A 23,135-nucleotide genomic window follows, 5' to 3' on the forward strand; every position below is an offset into this window, starting at 1 on the left:
GACTCGGGATGGGAGAGGACTCGGGATGGGAGAGGACTCGGGATGGGAGAGGACTCGGGATGAAGAGGACTCGGGATGGGAGAGGACTCGGGATGGGAGAGGACTCGGTATGTGAGAGGACTCGGTATGTGAGAGGACTCGGTATGTGAGAGGACTCAGGATGAAGAGGACTCGGGATGTGAGAGGACTCGGGATGAAGAGGACTCGGGATGTGAGAGGACTCGGGATCGGAGAGGACTCGGGATGGGAGAGGACTCGGTATGTGAGAGGACTCAGGATGAAGAGGACTCGGGATGGGAGAGGACTCGGGATGAAGAGGACTCGGGATGAAGAGGACTCGGGATGAAGAGGACTCGGGATGAAGAGGACTCGGGATGAAGAGGACTCGGGATGAAGAGGACTCGGGATGTGAGAGGACTCGGGATGAAGAGGACTCGAGATGTGAGAGGACTCGGGATGAAGAGGACTCGGGATGAAGAGGACTCGGGATGTGAGAGGACTCGGGATGTGAGAGGACTCGGGATGTGAGAGGACTCGGGATGAAGAGGACTTGGTATGTGAGAAGACTCAGGATGAAGAGGACTCGGGATGAAGAGGACTCGGGATGAAGAGGACTCGGGATGTGAGAGGACTCGGGATGTGAGAGGACTCGGGATGTGAGAGGACTCGGGATGTGAGAGGACTCAGTATGTGAGAGGACTCAGTATGAAGAGGACTCAGGATGAAGAGGACTCAGGATGAAGAGGACTAAGGATGAAGAGGACTCAGGATGTGAGAGGACTCAGTATGTGAGAGGACTCAGGATGAAGAGGACTCAGGATGAAGAGGACTCAGGATGAAGAGGACTAAGGATGAAGAGGACTCAGGATGTGAGAGGACTCAGGATGTGAGAGGACTCAGGATGTGAGAGGACTCAGGATGTGAGAGGACTCAGGATGTGAGAGGCCTCAGTATGTGAGAGGACTCAGGATGAAGAGGCGATCCTCCTCCTTCCTGATCCACTTCAGCAGTTTGGTGACAGCAGCGACGGCCAGGGCCTTCGTCCCCAGAGGACTGAAGCAGAGGTAGAGCTCGAAGCCGCTCGTCACCTGCAGGACACAGAGGGAGAGGAATCACACATCCTGTATTCGTCCTACAGCGGGGAGGATCTACAGCCGGGACATTTACAGCGGGGACATTTACAGCGGGGACATTTACAGCGTTACAACAAGTAATAATATTAGTAGACAACAATATTAAATGAGGAGACAAACACAAGGTTGTTTAAATGTGTATCACAATATTATATGAGTAGGGCTGGGCACCGAGCCCCGGTATTAAAGGTGGGGAAGGTAAGTTTGAGAAACCGGCTCGAGATACACTTTTTGTTATATTCCATGGAATGCTCTTAACATCCCGATAGCAATGAATATCTGAAGTGCTTTGACAAAAAATCCATAAAAAATGTCACCTGTGGAAGCCGTGGTACTGTAAAAAGCACGACCAACCATCTGAGCCGGGCCGGCTAAAGTAACTGGATGGCCTACCTGCCTGTCAGCCTTCCATCTGGGCACAAACTTATCTCGTGCCCTCATTGGTCATGTGCGCGTTCGTGTGTGTTGGAGGAGGGGCTCTGTGAGGAAGTGGCAGATTTTTTCCGGCTGTGTATTTTCAAATTCTAGCGCACTCGAGCCAAGCCCCCAGGAAGTGCGCCGGACTCAGATGAAAATATTCATGGTGGCCAAACGGCGGTACTACACTTCCGTTTGGTTGCCAGGCCCGGAAACACTTTTTCCCATTGACTTACATTGGGAAAGAGACGTTTGTAAATCGTTGGATAATTTTTTTTAAACTAAATAAACAACCCAGTATGAACACTTGTTTAGCCCTTATTAAAAACATTCGTTCCTCAAGTTGTAAAAATGTGCTAATAATGTTATTCTGAGAGTTATTTCCCTCTGCATTATGAACGCGCATCTCACCCACGGGACCACGCCGCCCGGCACGTTCATGTTACGTGTTCAGCACCAGAGTTGGGTGTAACGCGTTACTGTAATAATATTACTTTGTCGTTACGGAGTAGTGTAACGCGTTACTTTTATAATCCAGTAATCACACTACAGTTACTAACATTGCCCCGACACGCGTTACTTCGTTACTTTCTAAAATCAGTCATAATCAAACCTCAACAAACCCCTGCAAAGAACACATGCTAGGTGAAGCTAACGCACATAGCTGTTGTTTATTTATATCACACACGTAGTCTGTTCTTCTTCTCTGTTTTCCGGTTGTTGCCTGTTTTGAATGACGAATACACACTACCGCCGCCTGCTGGTAAGGAGAGTTATTGCCACTTACGCATGCGCAGTTCGTACGTGCTCGGCTGAAGTCTTGGCGGTGTCTGGCTCCAGTGCAACACATGGCCAACACGCAGGAGAACACGCCGACGCAACAGCGTGAGCAGAGATAGACTGCGCAAAAATATACAGATAGCAGGAGACAGAGGACAGCCACGGTCAGATAGCAGGAGACAGAGGACAGCCACGGTCAGATAGCAGGAGACAGAGGACAGCCATGGTCAGATAGCAGGAGACAGAGAACAGCCATGGTCAGATAGCAGGAGACAGAGGACAGCCACGGTCAGATAGCAGGAGACAGAGGACAGCCATGGTCAGATAGCAGGAGACAGAGGACAGCCACGGTCAGATAGCAGGAGACAGAGGACAGCCATGGTCAGATAGCAGGAGACAGAGAACAGCCATGGTCAGATAGGAAAACATTCAAGAGCTATCTGGATCAGTCTTATGCGACAATGGAAACTGAACTAAAGAGAACATTTGAAACTTTAGCAGTCTGCGTGATCTGCCTGTAGGGAGGGGCGGGCCGGCCCTGCGAGTAAAGTAACGAGTAAAGTAACGAGTGAAGTAACGAATTACTTTATGTAGAGAGTAACGAAGTAGTGTAATATATTACTTTTTTTTAAAGTAATATGTAATATATTACTTTTTTTTAGTAACGACCCCATCTCTGATCAGCACTACATGAGTTTCTCTTTACCCATGGATGCACAATAACAACGGACCATATCGCCTTACTGCCAGCCCACGGAGCTGTAATAATGGATATATTGCACATGTTTGCTGTAATTCATCATTTGTAAAATATTATACTGCATGGGCTGTATGATGTAAATCTTGTATTAAATAAAGTTAATATTACCGACGTAGATTAACGTCCCTGTAGCTTCTTATTGCACTTGCAATATACCATTAAAGGAGTTGAACGTTGCTGTTTGCTATTACTATAATACCACGCAGGGATAAGCCAGAGTTTACAACCTTTGCATGTGGGCACACGTTTTGACCCAGATTAATTAGCTATACCATAAGATATCGCCCGAGGAAGTCGTCATACATATATAAATAAAGATATATGTGTCAAAGCTCTAATCAAATGAACAGTTGTATTCATTATACTTGTATATGTATGTATATATATATATATATATGTATATAGCCTGTGTTGTATATTTATACACACAAATGAACAACATTGTGTGTGTCAAATAACAAGTTGTATTGTACTAGTGTTTATTTTAGTGTTGTTTTATGCATATCCACATTTTGATTTCAGAGCACAGGACTGCTGAACAAAACCATCACTGGATTGTGTTACATCAGCATAATATATAAGTACATAACGATTGATGTGTACGTACGTACGTACGTACACATCATTACTAATGGCTCGGACGTTACACTGGCTAGCTGCTAGCTGCTAGCCGCTAGCTGCTAGCTGCTAACTGACGCGTCCGCCTCGTTATTCGTTAATATCAAATCCATCATAACAATCCAGAATGTGCGGTGCTGTTACGTGTACGCAAATTGACGTGCTTGATGTGAAGATGTGAACGAGCCTTTTGGGGGGCGTGGTTAAAGTTGCGCATGCTCCATGAGCGCACATACGGGTACTTCTCAGGCATGCTGGGTAATCTGTGACATTTCACTCGGGCCATTTTGGGCTATTTTGTCATCCATGCGCCAATGAGCAACTCTCATAGGAATGAATGAGGCCCCGCCTCCCACGCTGTATCCAGTTCTTATTATACATCCATGACTCGAGCTGGTTTCTCCAACATTACCTACCCCACCTCTAAACGGGCCCGGGGCTGAATTATTAAAGACCGTGGTACCGTTAAGCTCTGACGTTATCGGTCTTTTTATCGGTACTGGAGACATTTGTCTCAAAAAAGATATGTCATATGTGTTATTGCTACACAAACATTATATTGCAGTTTTAGCTTCACCAACTCCGTTTCTAATATGCAAAAAGCAGCTCTGTAGCCCCATCCACGAGTAACGTTTCCACGTCAGGTGTTATGTATGCTAGCAGCAACACACGCAGTTAACTACATTATTCAAACATGGGCTAATGATTAGAGGAAACTGAGTTATTTAGTTTGTTAAAGTTTCAGCTATTCTGTTTACAGTTCTGTCATCAGATTATTTAATACGGTTTGTTAAAACATTGTTGTTTCTTTTGATGTGAAATATTATGTATTTAATTTAAATAAAAAGCGATGTTAGTTTTGTTCACAATTTGTTTAGTTAGTTTACCTTCTTTTTTTCTCCAAAAGAACCGATAAGAGAACCGTTAAAAGACCGGACCGATAAGCGGTATCCATAAAAGTAGTAGTACCGTTAAAACCTTAGCGATACCCATCCCTAGTTACGAGTGATTTTGCTCGGTTTTATATGTGAAATGCAAAGGGCCAAACTGACTTTCTAAATTCTTTTATTTAATTGTGATTTTATTTATTTGCACATATATAGCAAGATGACTATTTGTATTACTACTTCTATTAGATAATACTTAAAAAAGATAAAGGATCAAAAGATCAAAAGTACACATGTGTTTATGAAATCCATGAAGGGTTATAAAACGTAGTTATTAAAGTATGTGTTTTTCCAAAGAGATGGTCCTCTTTATATTTGAATGAACAATAACTAAAGAAAGTCAGACAATATTATATATGTTTGTATTTATACAATAATTCATACCTGACAAAAGTATGCCAGATTAAAATGTCTTGGCTTATGTTTGATGTCTTGATTCATATTAAAATGTAGTGTTAAAGTCACCGTCTAGATACATTATCTACATATTTAGCAATGCAGCACATCCACATGACATAATGATTGACAGTTTGGATGAGAAGTAAATAATATATGACATTGGCATTTCCTAATTTCATGTCTTGACACTGTGTTGTGAAAACTGAGCCCACAGCAGTTATGCAATCCTGTTGACGACTCATCATCTGATCTCCCAGGCTTACCCACGCCAGCAGGTTTTCAGTATCCCCACAGCGGTAGACGTAGCGGAGAGGTCTGGTCGGGTGGTGCAAGCTGCTGTGGAGGTCCTGGTACAACCCCATCAGCCTCTCCTGCTCACAGTCAGACTTATACACATCAGGGAACTCTGGACTGGAGAGGAAATAAAGGGGGAGGAGGGGTGGCAGGATTATCAGAGGGTTTTGCATGATTGTGACATTAATTAAACACATGAAAATGTTTGCTCAGACGTCCCGCCCACCTGGTGTACAGCCCTGAGCTCTTTGATTTGTACAGGAAGTGCCTGAGCTCCGGGATGCCCACCTGCTCCACAGAGTAGGTGGGAGACTTCAGAGCCTCCTTCAGGGCCGGATAGGCGCTGCGCTTGCTCAGCCTCTCCATGAAGCGCTTCTTGCAGTCGGACATGTTAAAAAAGTCCTCTCGGTCGGTGGAGACCAGGATGAGGCAGAGCTCGGACGCGGGCTCCAGGTAAGAGATGTGAGCGTGGAAAAACCCCGCGGTGTTGAACTTTGGCAAACAGATCGGCGTCCAGCCCTCGCCTTCACGAAACGAGGAAGAGGAGCCGACGAGGTTGAACACCAGGTGCAAGTCTATGTGGTGCAGGAACTGGTCCTTCTTCCTCAGCAGCGTGACCAGGCGGTCCCCTGCCAGCAGGATGGAGAACACCAGGTTCTTGGACTTGGCGGCCTGCAGGCTGGAGGACACGGTGTCCCGGGTGGAGCTGGCCAGAGGCAGGCAGGTGACGGCGCTGAGCAGCAGGCCGGGGTCTCGCTCCAGGCGGGTCAGCAGGTTGTCCGTCAGGTACTCGGAGCCGGCCAGCAGGCGGCGCAGGTCGTAGTTCTGCTTGTTCTTGAAGATGTTGTTGAGCTGGGTGAGGGTGAGCAGGCTGACGATCTGGTAGTAGATGTACTGCAGCTCCCGCAGCAGCTCCTTGTCCGACTGACAGGTGCGGGACACGCCCACCAGCACCAGAGGGCTCTTGGTGAGGAACACCACTTTACAGCCGTCTGAGAGAATATGCAGAATATCGATTCAATAGTTCATAAAACACACTTTTCACACCGTTTTTTCTACTTATTTTGGGCTTGTTTAGCCTTTATTAGAGAGATAGCTTTGAAAAAGGGAGACAGAGGGGATGAAACGTCCAAAGGGGTGAGATTTATGAACAATAAAGTCACCACAAAAGACATGCCTTTCAATGATATTGGTGTTTTTTGCTCTGAGTTGAAAGCTTCACTGTTATTAGAAACAATAACTCAAATCAGCCGCTTGGCAGAGTTAACATGGGACAACTAGAAACCCTGTATCTCCATTTCAAATCTCTAATAGAGGCTAAACTGGCCCAAAAATGAAAAAATTAAATAAATGTTCCCGGGCCGATTTAATTACAGCCTAAAACCAGGAGAAAAAAAATGTATACCAAATTGAGATATTCAAAATCCCAGAGGATGTCTACTCAATTCACTATATGGACATCACATGGAAATATCCCCTTTGCCTAATAGCATGAAACCAAAGTACAGTCTGACCTGCTTGGATGGAGCGGATGATGTTCTTCTCGGCCTCAACGACAGACACCAGGGCCATCATCACCCCCATGGTGCTGGACAGAGCCTCCTCCGTGCCGTAGCGAGTGTAGATCGGCTTCCCAGCGTCGCTCAACACGAACACGTGTTTCCTGTGGCTCCTCCACGCCTCGCTGGTCACGTCTTCCTCCTTAGTCCTACTCTCTGACGTCATGTCGCTGCTGTGTGGCTCCTTCTCTCCCACCAGCACCTTCAGCTCCTCTTCCCCATCTCCCGATTTGTTGATTTCGGCCTCCCTCCGAACTTCCTCCTCAGCCTCGGCGGTCAGATCCTCGAAGGACTGAGCATGGACGAACATCGCACTCTTCTGGCCAGCACCTGCGGTGATGAAAGTGAACACGATGGTCAAATGTTAAGCAGAGTTATACAGAATAATCCTTTAGTGCACATGGTGTTTTGAACATAATTGTAAAAACAGACTTCAACACGTTTGATTTAGACTTTTCTGGAAGTTTTTTTACAAGACAATCGTTTTTTGGTTAACAAGAGAAAATACTTTAAAGGGAAGAGAATAACGGTTTGATTTCTACGTACGTCTGGATAGTTCCCCCACCTCTTTCGAGCAACACACAACCACTTCCCTCACTAGGTTTCTGATGAGAACAGGACTGTCTTAAACGTGGGGTAGGTAAGTTTCAGAAACCGTCTCGAGATACACTTTTTGTTATATTCCATGGAATGCTCTTAACATCCGATAGCAATGAATATCTTGACAATAAATCCATAAAAAAATGTCATCACAAACTTATCTCGTGCCCTCATTGGTCATGTGCGCGTTCGTGTGTGTTGGGGGAGGGGCTCTGTGAGGAAGTGGCAGATTTTCTCCGGTTGTGTATTTTCAAATTCTAGCGATCTCGAGCCGGTTTCTCAAACTTACCTTCCCCACCTTTAACCTCCAATGACACATTCCCAAACCGGGCTGATTTTGGCCAAAAAAGGCAGCTGAAAAAGATGGAAAGTGATGATACTGAAATGCTGATATTAGGCAATGTTTATTCTTTTACTCAAACAAAACATTTCCCAGAAGGAAACATGTTGTCTTGGCACACTGACTGAGAAAAGCCTAGATTGAATGTGGTATTAATGGATGCGTTATAATTAACAACAAAACAAGAATGGTCCTTCTTTGGGTTGTCAGACAGAATAAACTCCCGTCATGGTGAATGTCAACTTAGGAACGAGAGAGTAGGAGAAGAATAGACTGATCATTAATCGCTACACAAAAATGTCATGTTTATGTGAAGACTCAGAAGAGCTAACCCGGAAAGGTTACGTCACATCTGTCCGGAGTTGGATTTGTTCACGCTGGATGTGCCGTGCCTCCGCCGCTGACGAACCAGCACAGTGTTCTTCTGCAGGAGATCTCTGCATTAAGATAGTGAACGACCGTGTTGCCGTCTTCTGACTGTTGGCAAGGTTTCCCTAATGCATTTACGTCGTTCTATCACATATAACAACAACAATCGAGTCACAGAGACCCAAATGAAGGATGCATTTAGTAGCTCCTTGTCAAGATTAGTACAAGAGCGCTCCCTCAGAGCGAGTGGACGGACACACACACACACACACACACACACACACACACACACACACACACACACACACACACACACACACACACACACACACACACACACACACACACACACACACACACACACACACACACACACACACACACACACACACACACACACACACACACACACACACACACACACACACACACACACACACACACACCACACACACACACACACACACACACACACACACACACACACACACACTTTGTAAATGTAATCAGTTACTGATTACTGATTACATGGCTCTGAAAGTAATCCGAATACAGTTACGTGTCTTTAAAAATGAAACGGAGGAATCGTACCGTTTTTAACAGCAGGGTATCGCGTAATTGTTACTTGGCTGTGGGTGCCCTGTCATGATAGGTGTTTATATAAATGATGTTTTGTGTCATTGATGCGTTTTGCACCCCGGGCCGCTGTTTTGATATTCTGCTGAAGTATACGCTGTGACGTAATATCTCTTATTTTTTTTCGAGGGAAGGGGGGGTCAGAGGGCCTAGGTATAAAAGTCACGGCTCGCCACTGCGTTCGAGCATATGCCTTGAGTTGCACACACACACACACACACACACACACACACACACACACACACACACACACACACACACACACACACACACACACACACACACACACACACACACACACACACACACACACACACACACACACACACACACACACACACACACACACACACACACCAGTGTGAGTGCTTCCCATTAGATTGCACGCGTAAAATGGAGAACTTCACTTTTTGACATGGTACAATCAAGTATCAAGTATGTACTTTCACAGCGTATTCTGCTGCAAATATCTGCTCCTATTTTGAAGCTTTTTTGTTTGGATGCAAGTGAGGAACTAACAAATAACTTGATGTGCCAATGAAACTCTGCATAAGAGTTATTACTTTGCATTCAGGACGGTGGATCTCTACTTATCTATAAGGGACACAGGTGTACTGTAAATAGTTTACTCGTGTACTGTAAACATTTTTATGTTTTCTAATATCATCCCATGTGGGTCTTACCCCAAAATGGAATAACTCAAATAAAATGACATGTACATGCTTATCAATGCCAAACGACAACACAACTTCCTCATAACTGTAGCCTCCATGAGTAAAGGACTTGAGTAAATGTCCTTTCTAACATTCCACCACTGACTTCAGGTCTGTGTGACTGAGTCTCCTGACAATCTGCAACAAGGGCTGAATATCTGGTTTGCTTACTGCACATATTTTGTATTTTATCGCATTCTATTTCAATGTCAATTACTGCTTTATTTTAATTTACATTTTTTCTTATTTTTTTGTAATGTTATTACAGTGTTCTTAAAATAGTTCGCTATCTGTGTTTTTTTATTTTTGTTTTACTTTTATGTATGCACCACGACACCAAGTCAGAGTCCTCGTACGTGTCAACCTGGTAATAAACCTGATTCTGAATAAAGACAACTCTCACCTGGTTCTGTTCCCTCCACCAGGCCCGGGAGGGGGCTGTCCGCCCTGTCGGAGCGAAGGTGTTCCCCAGGAGCCAGAGTCCCGTTCTCCCAGGAGGCCGACGCCCTCTGGGAGTCTCCTTCCATCACTGTGGCTCGTGTTAGGGACACACACCTGGCAGAGAAACAGAGAGCCATGAGACCAAAGGTCAACAGCATGACACATGGCTGATGATCAAGCTGGTTGTGATCTTTATATATATATATATATATATAGTTATGGTTATGATATTTGGTCCACATTGACAAGACTAAAGTGCTCTTACTTGTTCAAAAACAGCATAATAAAATAATCATAATAATGTAATTGTGTGAAAAGATCAACTCTGCATAAGAAGTACTTTCACTTTTGATACTTAGTAAATGACGCTGATAACAAATCTTTACCTTATGTTATTCTGAAATGGGTCATCGTGCAGAACTACTACTGCTTTTGTATATTTTGATGCTACTACTTTTACTTGAGTAACATTTTGAAATCAGGACTTTTACTCGTAGTGAAGTATTTTAAGACCATAGTATTTGTACTTGTACTTAAGTAAAGGATTTGAGTACTTCTGCCAACACTGATGTGCTACTATGATGACATGTTATGGTCTGACTTTAACCCTTTATATATTTTACGAGCAATGTTATAGCTACAGCTCAGTTTCACTTCCGTTGCTAAAGTTACAAGCTGGTGTGTTGCTGAATCCAAAGACAAAATAAAAGAATCCTGTAACCAGTGGTGGAAAGTCCTGCACCATTTTGTATTTCAATTGTGTGCTACTTTGTACTTCTAGCCCACGACAATTCAAAGGTAAACTGTGTACTTTTGATCCACGACATTCATTGCATACCTTTAGTTACATTGCATATTTGGATTAAATTGTGAAATGTAGTCGCACCTGTAGTAACATTCAGAAACGACCCTGCAGTAGAAAAAGACGTTAAAGCCATCAGCACCTTTACCATCTTTGATTAACACATGAATGCATTAATAATTAATTATACTCAAACCATATGATTTTCTGAAATGGGACAATTTGCACGATGAGTACTATTAGTTTTGGTACTTCGAGTATATCTTGATGCTAATACTTTTGTACTTTTACAAAAATAACATTTTGAAAGCAGGACTTGTAATTGTCACAGAGTATTCCTACATCTGAGTACCTCTCCCACCTCTGCCTGTAACATGACTCCTTCGTGTTTACATTGCTCCAGCTGTATAGAGGCGTACACTATGCTAACGAATAACTCCAAATGCTAGCTAACTTTAGCACATAGTTTCTACTGCTTGTCTTCGCTTTAGCAGCTCTCATGACTCGTTTGAAACATTCACAAGTATTACCTTTCATTCCCGGAGCTGTCTGCATGTGCTGGTTGTGCTCCACGACTCGCCTGTCACATTGACTGCAACTAACAGTAGATAACAAGCAGTAACATGACTGTAGTTCTTCTTGCTGGTTGACATGCCCTGCTAACGGTTAACGTTAGGTTGCGGAAGTAGGAATTGTGGGTAATGAAGTTCTCTTCCAGGTAAATGCTTTAGAGTAGAAGACAGGACGATTTCAGTCAAATAAAACCAGTTATTATCAACGAATATCTGTTATATGGAAGCTTTTGTCCCCCTGAACGAATGAAGTCGTATTTAAAGCATGCAAAATGATATTTTCAATTACAAAAAGTGGCCGTAGAATCCGAACATTGAATTAAAAGTGTCTCTAGTTTCCGAGCACCACCTGAACGCAGCATTAGGGGCGCGACTTGTGTTTGAACGTACAGCGCGGAAACGGAATAGCACTTGTGTGTTGCTGTTAGCTAAAATCAACAGCGTACATTTAACTCGACTAAATGTCTTATTTCACACTGGATTAGGGATGCTTTATTTACTCATTTTACGGACAGCACAGTGATTTAACGTCTTTGGATAGTAAGTATGATAATTGTTGGTACTGCAGCTAACGTTATCTGGAGCTAACTAGCTTTTGCGTGGCACAATGTTGACGACTGCAGGCCTTGTTGTGTTAAGCGTGTTAATGTTAGCTAATGACAGCTAACATTATGACTACAGCTTTATCCAAACAAGGTCCCGGTTATGCTTAAGGATAACACTTTGTTTACGTCTTTAAAAGCGGCTGCTGTAACGTTAATGTCACTATGCCAACAATATCTTGTTTTTATTTATTTCATTTAGGTATTGGCAATGCTGCGAAACCCTACGAATATGTTGCACATTTGTATACAAAGCTACCTCTCTTAATATCTACACAGCTTTCCACTTTTCATAACAATACTGCACATATTTTATTATATTAGTCTGAGTATTGTGTCATTATGCTGTACATCGTCTTTTGGTGTATCTTTAATTCATGTAAATATTTCTCTATATTTTAATGTTATAAAAGGTTTTTTTCTTTTCTTTTCTTGCAATGTATCTTCTTTAACTCTGTTCATGTATGCACCATAAACACCAAGATAAATTCCTAATGTGTGTGAACCCACCTGGACATTAACCTGATTTCTGATTCATAACAGGAGGTGACCGCAAGATGCCTATCAGAGCATATTGCACAATCTGCTCCGACTTCTTCGATCACTCCAAGGATGTTGCTGCCATCCACTGCGGACACACTTTCCACTATGAATGGTACGTTAATGCAGATAGTCAAATATACAGCATTTCGATTCTGACACTTCTTTAAATGTCTAACTGTTCCCTTTCCTCTCTTTGCTTAGTCTGCTCCAGTGGTTTCAGTCAGCCCCTACAAAAACCTGTCCTCAATGTCGAAAACAGGTACGGTACTTTCCACTATCAAACAACACTGACCGCTACCTGGACCAACATACATTTATGATACTGTTGTTCACTAATGTGTAGGTCAGCACCAGACACATCATCACCAAGCTCTTCTTTGACGTTGGCGGAGAGGAGGAGGGCGGCTCGGTGGACCCCGAAAGTTTGCAGGTCTCAAACCTAGACACATTTTTGTGCAGATAAATTTGTTACGGCTTTAAATAATCTTGTATTCAATTGTCCTTCTTGTCACGACATCATCTGGATGTTATTTTGCATCTCTTATTTTGTATTTTTGTCTTTCTTAGAATGAACTTGATCGAATGAAGGTGCTTATAAGCTCTAAAGGTACGAAACATAACGACGTGTTTAGTGTGTGTGAGGCTGCATTGTTAAGAGCAGTAGTTCATCATCCGTCTGATCACTTTGCAGAGCGAGACTGGCGGGACAGACAGAAGGTTTTGGACGGTTTGAAGGACACTGTGGACAGGCAGAACAGAGACCTGGACAGCGTACGGAAAGACATTATGGAAAAGGAGATGCTCTGCTGTACCCTCAGAGTAAGCTGTCTGGTCTCTTGTTTAAACCACATGGAGAAGAGGGGACACATGTTGATGTAGAAGAGACATGAAGAAGAGGGGACACATGTTGATGTAGAAGAGACATGAAGAAGAGGGGACACGTGTTGATGTAGAAGAGACATGAAGAAGAGGGGACACATGTTGATGTAGAAGAGACATGGAGAAGAGGGGACACATGTTGATGTAGAAGAGACATGAAGAAGAGGGGACACGTGTTGATGTAGAAGGGACATGAAGAAGAGGGGACACGTGTTGATGTAGAAGAGACATGAAGAAGAGGGGACACATGTTGATGAAGAAGAGGGGACACATGTTGATGTAGAAGAGACATGAAGAAGAGGGGACACGTGTTGATGTAGAAGAGACATGAAGAAGAGGGGACACATGTTGATGTAGAAGAGACATGGAGAAGAGGGGAAACATGTTGATGTAGAAGAGACATGAAGAAGAGGGGACACATGTTGATGTAGAAGAGACATGGAGAAGAGGGGACACATGTTGATGTAGAAGAGACATGGAGAAGAGGGGACACATGTTGATGTAGAAGAGACATGGAGAAGAGGGGAAACATGTTGATGTAGAAGAGACATGAAGAAGAGGGGACACATTTCATACTTCTATTGTTTTTGACAGAAACAGATGACGTACCTGGAGACACAACACAACGAAACTCAGGCTTTGAAGGAGGAAGCCCGCAGACTCAGGACCAGAATGAAAACCTATGAAAGGTATCTGCAGTCTCGCACTAAAGTACTGTCATATTCTGGTTCGGTCACACGTTATAAATCACAATACAAACAATATATCTCGACACGTACAGCGATATTACCAACATCGTAATTAGTAAAGAAGGAAAGAATTTGCCCACTTTCCGTAATATCCTTCATTGTCAAATAAGACTTTCTCTTGCTGCCGTCTGCCCCAGCGTGGACGTGTTGCTGCAGGGTCAGAGGTCAGAGGTGGAGTCCATGATCACCGATATGGGGGTCAGCCAGGCGGCGGTGGAGCAGCTCTCCATCTACTGCATCTCGCTCAAAAAGTAAGACGGATCATTTTAACATCGTGTTGGATCTTCGGTCCCGGTCTTCGCTCGCGGTGCTTTTATCTCCTTGCTTCCTTCTTTACAGAGAGTATGATAATCTGAAAGGAGGCCTGAAGTCTTCAAACGACATGTGTGAGAAGCTGAAGAGGGAAGTGCTCTCCTCAAACCACAGGGTAACTGCTTTATATTGGTTTACCTTTCTTTGAGCTTCTGTTGAGGTTTGATGTCGTTGTCTTTTCGGTGCTCATCAACAAAAACCGTTCTATTTCACTAAAGTTATTCATTGGATTAAATTCATATTGTTTCAAATTAAACCAACAGATTGCTGCTAGACCTTTGACTGTGTGGCAAGCCTGAGGGTAAACTGTGTTGGACCGCAGTGAAGAGGTTGTTTCAGAAAGGCTACACTTCCTCAATGTGGATTAAGGCAGAATATTTGTTAAATTAAAAAGTGAATTGTTCCATTTATTTTTCATAAGAGATGTTGTCTTTGGATCTCTAACGCTCTGGAGTTGTTGGAAATGTTTGGATCACAGGAGTCGGAATAATTTTACGCAACTACTGAAATCCAACTGTCGAAATAATAAAATGCTAATATTAGTGGCTTTAAAGGTCCCATGCAGGCCCGGTTCCAGAACAAAATGACTAAGGGTGCATCTGAGATTAGAGAGGGTGCAGTGGTAAAGTGCTATTTTTATAAGTGGGGAGTGTACCTAACACCCTCTATGGGGGTCCTCACCTCCTCTGGGGGGGTCCGGGGGCATGCTCCCCCGTGAAGATTTTTTTTTTTTTTACATATTGAAGTTAAAACCATCAATCTGGTGCACTTTGAGAGCAACATTAAAGGTGGGGTAGGTACGTTTCAGAAACCGGCTCGAGATACACTTTTTGTTATATTCCATGGAATGCTCTTAACATCCCGATAGCAATGAATATCTGAAGTGCTTTGACAAAAAATCCATAAAAAAACGTCATCTGTAGAAGCCGTAATACTGTAAAAAGTACAACCTGGCCTACCTGCCTGTCAGCCTTCCATCGGGGCACAAACTTATCTCGTGCCCTCATTGGTCATGTGCGCGTTCGTGTGTGTTGGAGGAGGGGCTCTGTGAGGAAGTGGCAGATTTTCTCCGGTTGTGTATTTTCAAATTCTAGCGATCTCGACCCGGTTTCTCAAACTTACCTACCCCACCTTGAGATCTATGGATCAATGTGCTCTTTGCTTGATCATGCCTTCCCAGTCCCTTATCACGTAGCCTATAAGAGCATGGCGCCAGTTGTTGCAGCCAGTTGTGGTGAAGGCATCTGACTTACTTGAACCGAAATGTCTAAATGCATAGCAGAAGATGGCATCTTTTTGACATGAATATTCCAGCCAATCTCTGTTTTGTAACCATGAGCTGCAAAATGAGCGCCTTACCCTACTGTACAGGCGAGTTGGGTACTTTTTTAAATATACCTGGGCAGGCTCTGTTTTGCAGAGGTCCTCTGCACTTGAGGGCCGCCAAGGGGTGGCGGTGTTTGGGGCAACGAAGACGGCTGTGGCTGCTCCGCCTCTGTGGGCGAGGCGGGCAAAGCCGGCGAGTCGGACGTTAGTGTCCACGACAGTAACGTAATGTCCCCATGATCTGAACTGTTATTGCCTGCAGTAGATGCAGTGTATGCTGGCGATAAGGGCTGGTTGTTTTAACCATTTTCTGATCCATCACTGACTGCTGTGTCAGCACCTTGCAGATGATGAACGCGCAGCGGCAGAGGTCACGCGCACCTGACATAATAACGTTACTTACCGTTTAAATTGATCAAATAAATGCAGCAGACAATGTTATTCAACCACAATTACAATTACTATATTCTTCTTCTTTTTCTTCTTCTTCTTCTTCTTCTTCTTCTTCTTCTTCTTCTTCTTACTACTATTGTTAGTAATAGTAGGCAAAATGTAATATTTTTTACTTTTAATTTTTCACATGAGGGTGCATAACGACTCAACTGAGGGTGCAATGCACCCTTATGCACCCCCGGGCCTGGTCCCATGTCATGCTTTTCCGGTTATTACCCGTCCCCTTGTGTGTTATGTAGCTTTGTATGCATGTATGTAAACGGTCAACCCTGTAGCGAGTAAAACTCTAACACAGAAAAGACCTTTCTGTGCCGCCCCAGAACGCCTCGTTGGACATTTCTCTTTTTCCATTGTTTACTTCTTGGTAGGGGTTTCACAACTACCAATATTTACTAGTCGACACGTTTTTCAAAATAGCAGTCGACTAGTCGTTACATCATAATAAAGACACACAAAGAGAGGTGTACAACTGTATTTTATATTGGAACTCATACAGTTACATTAAACACTGCATTTTAATTTGTGTTACATGGCTGAGTAATTAACAAACAGTAACTGGACTTAGTAATTAACAAACAGTAACTGGACTCACCAAAATCGACAGCAAAAAACTCTGTTTACTGAAATACCACGTAAATCCAGTGCGCAACACTTTACTCGCTGTCCTCCATGATAACGTCCACCTTTCCAGATTTTTGGTTTGCGTTGAGGAACACCAACGCATCGACATGTGAGGGAAGGAGGCTTGACCGCTTTCGGGTGACAGTGTTGCCTGCCAGGGAAAAAGCCCTCTCACTCGGGGTGCCTGTGGCTGGAATAGCCAGGTAGCTCCTCGAAAGCTTGGCTAAACGGGGGACGCGGTGCGCGTTTTCTGCCCACCACTCCAGTGGGTTATTCGCTGTGGGGATATGCAGTGTCCGCTGGCAGTAATCCCGTAGCTCATCATCCGCATCACTGTAGACCCGTTTTATTTTTCTGCTCGTCTGCCTCTGTCCTGTGCTGACGCCGGCCCGTTGCTCACTGGTGCTAGCATTACTGCTAGTGCTAGCTGTTGGCAGCGGGTGTGTCATCTTCAGATGGTTGCGCATAGCAGATGTATTTGTGTTGTACTTCAGTACAGCTGTACACAACTGACACTTCACTGTGGAGTTGGTTACATCTTTGTTGAAGTACTGCCATACATAAGAATGTCGGACAAGTTTTGGAGCATATTGCAGCACCTCGTTTACCTCCATTTTTTTCACGACTAGTTGACTAGGGCCTACAGCGCCGACTAGTGGTAAAGGTAGTCGACTAGTCGATTAGTTGGTGAAACCCCTACTTCTTGGGTATAATGACGTATTTCGGGTATAGTGACGTAACGTCCGCGGAGCCATTACTCCAACAAGCCGTGTAGGACAGAGAGTGAACACACATACTTTACAGAGATGCCGTTTGAGAAACAAAAGTGAGTTTGTAAAATTGCGCAGTATAAATCTATTCTATTAAACCTCAACAATGAACTATGATCAGTAGAAATGGCCGTGTCATGTAACCTTTAAGCAAAACAAATAGTCAGCAAAAAAAAGGTGTGAATGTTACATTTTGAATTTGAATGTCAACGTTACGAGTAAAGATTCAGACTATTCTGTACAGCCATCGTTGTTAAGTTAACACACAATCCATTTTTTTTTTAAATGTGTAAACTCTAATCAAAGGTTGTTTAACTCTGTAGTTACAAAAGGCCACCATGGAGGTGAATAAGACCAACGAGGACGTGAAGTCTCTGCAGAACGATCTGGCCAGTGCTGACAAGGAGATCTCTGTAAGGAAAATCCAACAAGACAAATATTATTCATTACATGTAAAACCAAACAAAGTCCTGGCGGTGATTCCTGCATGTATGTCCGTCCCCAGAGCCTGAAGAAGAAGGTGGAGTTTCTTCAGAGGACTCTCAGCACCCCGACGCGGACAAACGAAGCGCTGAGTCGCCTCGTCTTTGAGAGGTGAGTCGCCCAGCCTCAGACCGAACTCTCCTCTGACTCGCTTCATGTGATTTACCGACGAGGTGTCTTTTCAGCCCGGCCCCGATGGAGCTGAAGCAGCCCCGCCTCCACTACCCTTCAGACAGCATGGACATTGACCTCAACATGACCTATGACATCACCACGCCCGATGACGTGGCCAAGAAACCGTTCCAGTGCAAGAAGATGCGGCTCGAGCCTCCAGCGTGAGTTTGGTTAAACTGCTCTAGGAGGAGGTTCGGGTGATAAGGGGGGGGGTTTACCTTGGTTGCTGATTGGCTAATGGTTACACAAGACAACACATCGTTATGACATCACAAAGTGGCCAAAATCTGATCAGCTCATTTTCAGACAGGTTTTTATAGAAATGGATCAAAAAGAGAGAGAAACTTTGTTCCTGAAACTTTCAGAGTCTCTTTCCACAGAGGGGACACATGTTGATGTAGAAGAGACATGAAGAAGAGGGGACACATGTTGATGTAGAAGAGACATGGAGAAGAGGGGACACATGTTGATGTAGAAGAGACATGGAGAAGAGGGGACACATGTTGATGTAGAAGAGACATGAAGAAGAGGGGACACATGTTGATGTAGAAGAGACATGAAGAAGAGGGGGACACATGTTGATGTAGAAGAGGCATGGAGAAGAGGGGACACATGTTGATGTAGAAGAGACATGAAGAAGAGGGGACACATGTTGATGTAGAAGAGACATGAAGAAGAGGGGACACATGTTGATGTAGAAGAGACATGAGAAGAGGGGACACATGTTGATGTAGAAGAGACATGAAGAAGAGGGGACACATGTTGATGTAGAAGAGACATGGAGAAGAGGGGACACATGTTGATGTAGAAGAGACATTGAGAAGAGGGGACACATGTTGATGTAGAAGAGACATGGAGAAGAGGGGACACATGTTGATGTAGAAGAGACATGGAGAAGAGGGGACACATGTTGATGTAGAAGAGACATGGAGAAGAGGGGACACATGTTGATGTAGAAGAGACATGAAGAAGAGGGGACACATGTTGATGTAGAAGAGACATGGAGAAGAGGGGACACATGTTGATGTAGAAGAGACATGAAGAAGAGGGGACACATGTTGATGTAGAAGAGACGTGGAGAAGAGGGGACACATGTTGATGTAGAAGAGACGTGGAGAAGAGGGGACACATGTTGATGTAGAAGAGACATGAAGAAGAGGAGACACATGTTGATGTAGAAGAGACATGGAGAAGAGGGGACACATGTTGATGTAGAAGAGGGGACACATGTTGATGTGGAAGAGACATGAAGAAGAGGGGACACATGTTGATGTAGAAGAGACATAAAGAAGAGGGGACACATGTTGATGTAGAAGAGACATGGAGAAGAGGGGACACATGTTGATGTAGAAGAGACGTGAAGAAGAGGGGACACATGTTGATGTAGAAGAGACGTGAAGAAGAGGGGACACATGTTGATGTAGAAGAGACATGAAGAAGAGGGGACACGTGTTGATGTAGAAGAGACATGAAGAAGAGGGGACACATGTTGATGTAGAAGAAACATGAAGAAGAGGGGACACGTGTTGATGTAGAAGAGACGTGAAGAAGAGGGGACACATGTTGATGTAGAAGAGACGTGAAGAAGAGGGGACACATGTTGATGTAGAAGAGACATGAAGAAGAGGGGACACATGTTGATGTAGAAGAGACATGAAGAAGAGGGGACACATGTTGATGTAGAAGAGACGTGAAGAAGAGGGGACACATGTTGATGTAGAAGAGACGTGAAGAAGAGGGGACACATGTTGATGTAGAAGAGACATGAAGAAGAGGGGACACATGTTGATGTAGAAGAGACATGAAGAAGAGGGGACACATGTTGATGTAGAAGAGACGTGAAGAAGAGGGGACACATGTTGATGTAGAAGAGACGTGGAGAAGAGGGGACACATGTTGATGTAGAAGAGACGTGAAGAAGAGGGGACACATGTTGATGTAGAAGAGACGTGAAGAAGAGGGGACACATGTTGATGTAGAAGAGACATGAAGAAGAGGGGACACATGTTGATGTAGAAGAGACATGAAGAAGAGGGGACACATGTTGATGTAGAAGAGACATGAAGAAGAGGGGACACATGTTGATGTAGAAGAGGGGACACATGTTGATGTGGAAGAGACATGAAGAAGAGGGGACACATGTTGATATAGAAGAGACATAAAGAAGAGGGGACACATGTTGATGTAGAAGAGACGTGAAGAAGAGGGGACACATGTTGATGTAGAAGAGACATGAAGAAGAGGGGACACATGTTGATGTAGAAGAGACGTGAAGAAGAGGGGACACATGTTGATGTAGAAGAGACATGAAGAAGAGGGGACACATGTTGATGTAGAAGAGACATGAAGAAGAGGGGACACATGTTGATGTAGAAGAGACATGAAGAAGAGGGGACACATGTTGATGTAGAAGAGACATGGAGAAGAGGGGACACATGTTGATGTAGAAGAGACGTGAAGAAGAGGGGACACATGTTGATGTAGAAGAGACATGAAGAAGAGGGGACACATGTTGATGTAGAAGAGACGTGAAGAAGAGGGGACACATGTTGATGTAGAAGAGACGTGAAGAAGAGGGGACACATGTTGATGTAGAAGAGACATGAAGAAGAGGGGACACATGTTGATGTAGAAGAGACATGAAGAAGAGGGGACACATGTTGATGTAGAAGAGACATGAAGAAGAGGGGACACATGTTGATGTAGAAGAGACATGAAGAAGAGGGGACACATGTTGATGTAGAAGAGACATGAAGAAGAGGGGACACATGTTGATGTAGAAGAGACATGAAGAAGAGGGGACACATGTTGATGTAGAAGAGACATGAAGAAGAGGGGACACATGTTGATGTAGAAGAGACATGAAGAAGAGGGGACACATGTTGATGGAGAAGAGGGTACACATGTTGATGTAGAAGAGACGTGAAGAAGAGGGGACACATGTTGATGTAGAAGAGACATGGAGAAGAGGGGACACATGTTGATGTAGAAGAGACGTGAAGAAGAGGGGACACATGTTGATGTAGAAGAGACATGAAGTGGAATTTGCATATTAGGTGACCTTTACATGCCTTGTTTTTCAGGTCGTCGGTGTCGAAGCCCAACGAGAAAAGTTCCTCGCACAGCAAGGTAGCTTTGGTGATGCCACTCAACGAGGTACATTTTGGAAATGATGCACAGGTGTCTCACCGTTACTTTGTTCTTACCTCAGGCTCGAGACGAGGATGCTTCCTTGGAGCCTTTCTTCAAGAACTCCCTTCTCTTCAGAAAGAAGATTTTCGGCAGCATGTTGGACCCTCAGAGGAAGCCGGGGAGTTGTACGTAGCTAAAGACCATCTCGTGCACTTATGGCTGTCATTTTAAAATGCTTAATTTGTGCCTGTGCTGGTTTGACGAAAGAAGATGTTTCCTGTTTCAGATGAGAAGTGGATATGATGGCTTGGGAGGACGTACTAAATTCATCCAACCTGTATCCTTTTCTTTCTGCCTTGTGGATTACATGCGTCAGGTGTTTCTTGATTTATCCTTTGTGTGTACTGGTTGTTGAACTGTTCGTCTTTGCCGAGTCTAGACTTGTAAACCTACCGTTTTAAAAGGTTTAGGCTTAGCAGAGAGACAGCTGGCGTCTCGCTCGTGAACAGAGCCATTTGTTCCCAAAAGAGATGCTGGAGATTAAGCCAGATTTCACATTTCGGAGTTCTGCAGTTGTCAAAAACAAAACTATGGTTACCAACATTTTTCTCATAACAATAAAGGTGGTTGGTATTATCCCAATCATCGATCGCTTAGTTCCTGTTGGAATAACGGCCGTGCAGTTCTGTTGAGCTCGTTCTAGGAGACGCTTAGCCGTACATAAATAATATTAACAAAGCATATTTATCTTTTTGTGGCAAGAGATATTTCCGTTCATTAAACATCGTGCTTACTCCTCCTGTTGTAGTGTCAGTGACAATTACATGTTGGTAACGACAGAAAAGCATCGCCAGAAATAACAAACAAAGCGATGTTAGCATTTATCTTTAGCGGCTAACGATAATTCCTTTCATTTAAAAAAATATCTACAACAAAAGTCTGACATTGAGCGTAGCTAGTGTCAGCGTTTTGCTACCTCAAGATCCAACCGAATAGAATTGAATGTGTCCGTGACAATTGCCTTTTTGTAATAAAGGAAAAGCATTTCCTTCGATACGGTCGAGCCATGTTATTTAACCATCTTCCACATGTTCAACATGCACAGGCCGAGCATATCTAAGGAAAGGGGAAAGTTGGACATGATCAGAAAGGAAGTAGAACATTCCTTAACCAAGCACGCCCACCCAGTCTCCTTTATCAGAGATTCGCCCGCTGATGAAAGCTAAAAGGAAAAAGGTGTGCCGGCCTCCACCCAAGATGGCCACCTGCCTGACTCTGGACGGCTTCCTGGAGTAAGAGTCGACCTCTCCTTCCCCGGTCGTGGGGTCGGAGGTCATGATAACGCTGCTGCAGAGCCGCCGGGCAGCGGTTCTGCCTCCCGGCACCGAACGGGACTCTCATCAGACTTCCTTCAAAAGCAGTGACTGACCTCCCACTGGACCACAGATGCTGATTGGTCACATCAACACATGTGTATGTGGACATCTTGTCCTGCTTTTCTTCTTCTTTCTTTGTGCGCGAGGCGGCAAATTGACTTATTTGCAAGCCTTTGGGATGTCCGCATGTTGTTCACATGCATCTGTTGACTTCACTTATTTGTATTTAAAACACCAGCATCTGTATATACTGAGATTATTTTTACTTGACGTGTTTTTTCGAATGAAAACCAACTCGAATAATAAACAATATTTTTTTTTATTACGGTTTGTGT

General features: G+C 44.0%; 2 protein-coding genes across 3 annotated transcripts; one reads left to right on the top strand and one right to left on the bottom strand.

The window, feature by feature from the left end:
- Positions 1-477: 477 nt before the first annotated feature.
- mon1a (MON1 secretory trafficking family member A) lies at positions 478-11,590 on the bottom strand. Of its 2 annotated transcripts, XM_034082801.2 has the most exons (7): positions 11,339-11,590; positions 10,893-10,916; positions 9,969-10,120; positions 6,863-7,237; positions 5,575-6,340; positions 5,318-5,465; positions 478-1,088 (listed from the first exon to the last, which is right to left on the bottom strand). In XM_034082801.2, exons 3-7 carry the CDS (start codon positions 10,090-10,092, stop codon positions 948-950), a joined length of 1,554 nt encoding a protein of 517 aa, XP_033938692.2. In that variant the 5' UTR covers positions 10,093-10,120; positions 10,893-10,916; positions 11,339-11,590; the 3' UTR covers positions 478-947. The 2 variants fall into 2 exon arrangements, with proteins under 2 accessions (XP_033938692.2, XP_033938696.1); XM_034082805.2 differs by lacking the exon at positions 10,893-10,916 and having other exon boundaries at positions 479-1,088; positions 11,339-11,589.
- A 159-nt stretch (positions 11,591-11,749) lies between these two features.
- traip (TRAF-interacting protein) lies at positions 11,750-23,122 on the top strand. The gene is made up of 16 exons (XM_034083328.1): positions 11,750-11,920; positions 12,526-12,637; positions 12,727-12,784; positions 12,869-12,955; positions 13,093-13,132; positions 13,217-13,344; positions 13,999-14,093; positions 14,291-14,404; positions 14,493-14,580; positions 17,959-18,048; positions 18,141-18,229; positions 18,304-18,453; positions 21,376-21,421; positions 21,504-21,613; positions 21,716-21,761; positions 22,613-23,122. Exons 2-16 carry the CDS (start codon positions 12,540-12,542, stop codon positions 22,718-22,720), a joined length of 1,347 nt encoding a protein of 448 aa, XP_033939219.1. The 5' UTR covers positions 11,750-11,920; positions 12,526-12,539; the 3' UTR covers positions 22,721-23,122.
- Positions 23,123-23,135: the final 13 nt, after the last annotated feature.

Source organism: Pseudochaenichthys georgianus, chromosome 5 (assembly GCF_902827115.2).
Source record: "Pseudochaenichthys georgianus chromosome 5, fPseGeo1.2, whole genome shotgun sequence".
In the NCBI taxonomy this organism is placed as follows: Eukaryota; Metazoa; Chordata; class Actinopteri; order Perciformes; family Channichthyidae; genus Pseudochaenichthys; species Pseudochaenichthys georgianus.

Bases quoted from the DNA above. Each gene is read 5' to 3' on its own strand.
- traip (XM_034083328.1), top strand. From the start codon at position 12,540: ATGCCTATCAGAGCATATTGCACAATCTGCTCCGACTTCTTCGATCAC. The intron at 14,094-14,290 runs GTATCTGCAGTC...CGTCTGCCCCAG, and splicing joins AGAATGAAAACCTATGAAAG to CGTGGACGTGTTGCTGCAGG. The intron at 14,405-14,492 runs GTAAGACGGATC...CCTTCTTTACAG, and splicing joins TACTGCATCTCGCTCAAAAA to AGAGTATGATAATCTGAAAG.
- mon1a (XM_034082801.2), bottom strand. From the start codon at position 10,092: ATGGAAGGAGACTCCCAGAGGGCGTCGGCCTCCTGGGAGAACGGGACT. The intron at 7,238-9,968 runs GTGAGAGTTGTC...TCATCACCGCAG, and splicing joins GGTGGAGGGAACAGAACCAG to GTGCTGGCCAGAAGAGTGCG. The intron at 5,466-5,574 runs GTGGGCGGGACG...TTTCCTCTCCAG, and splicing joins AGCTCAGGGCTGTACACCAG to TCCAGAGTTCCCTGATGTGT.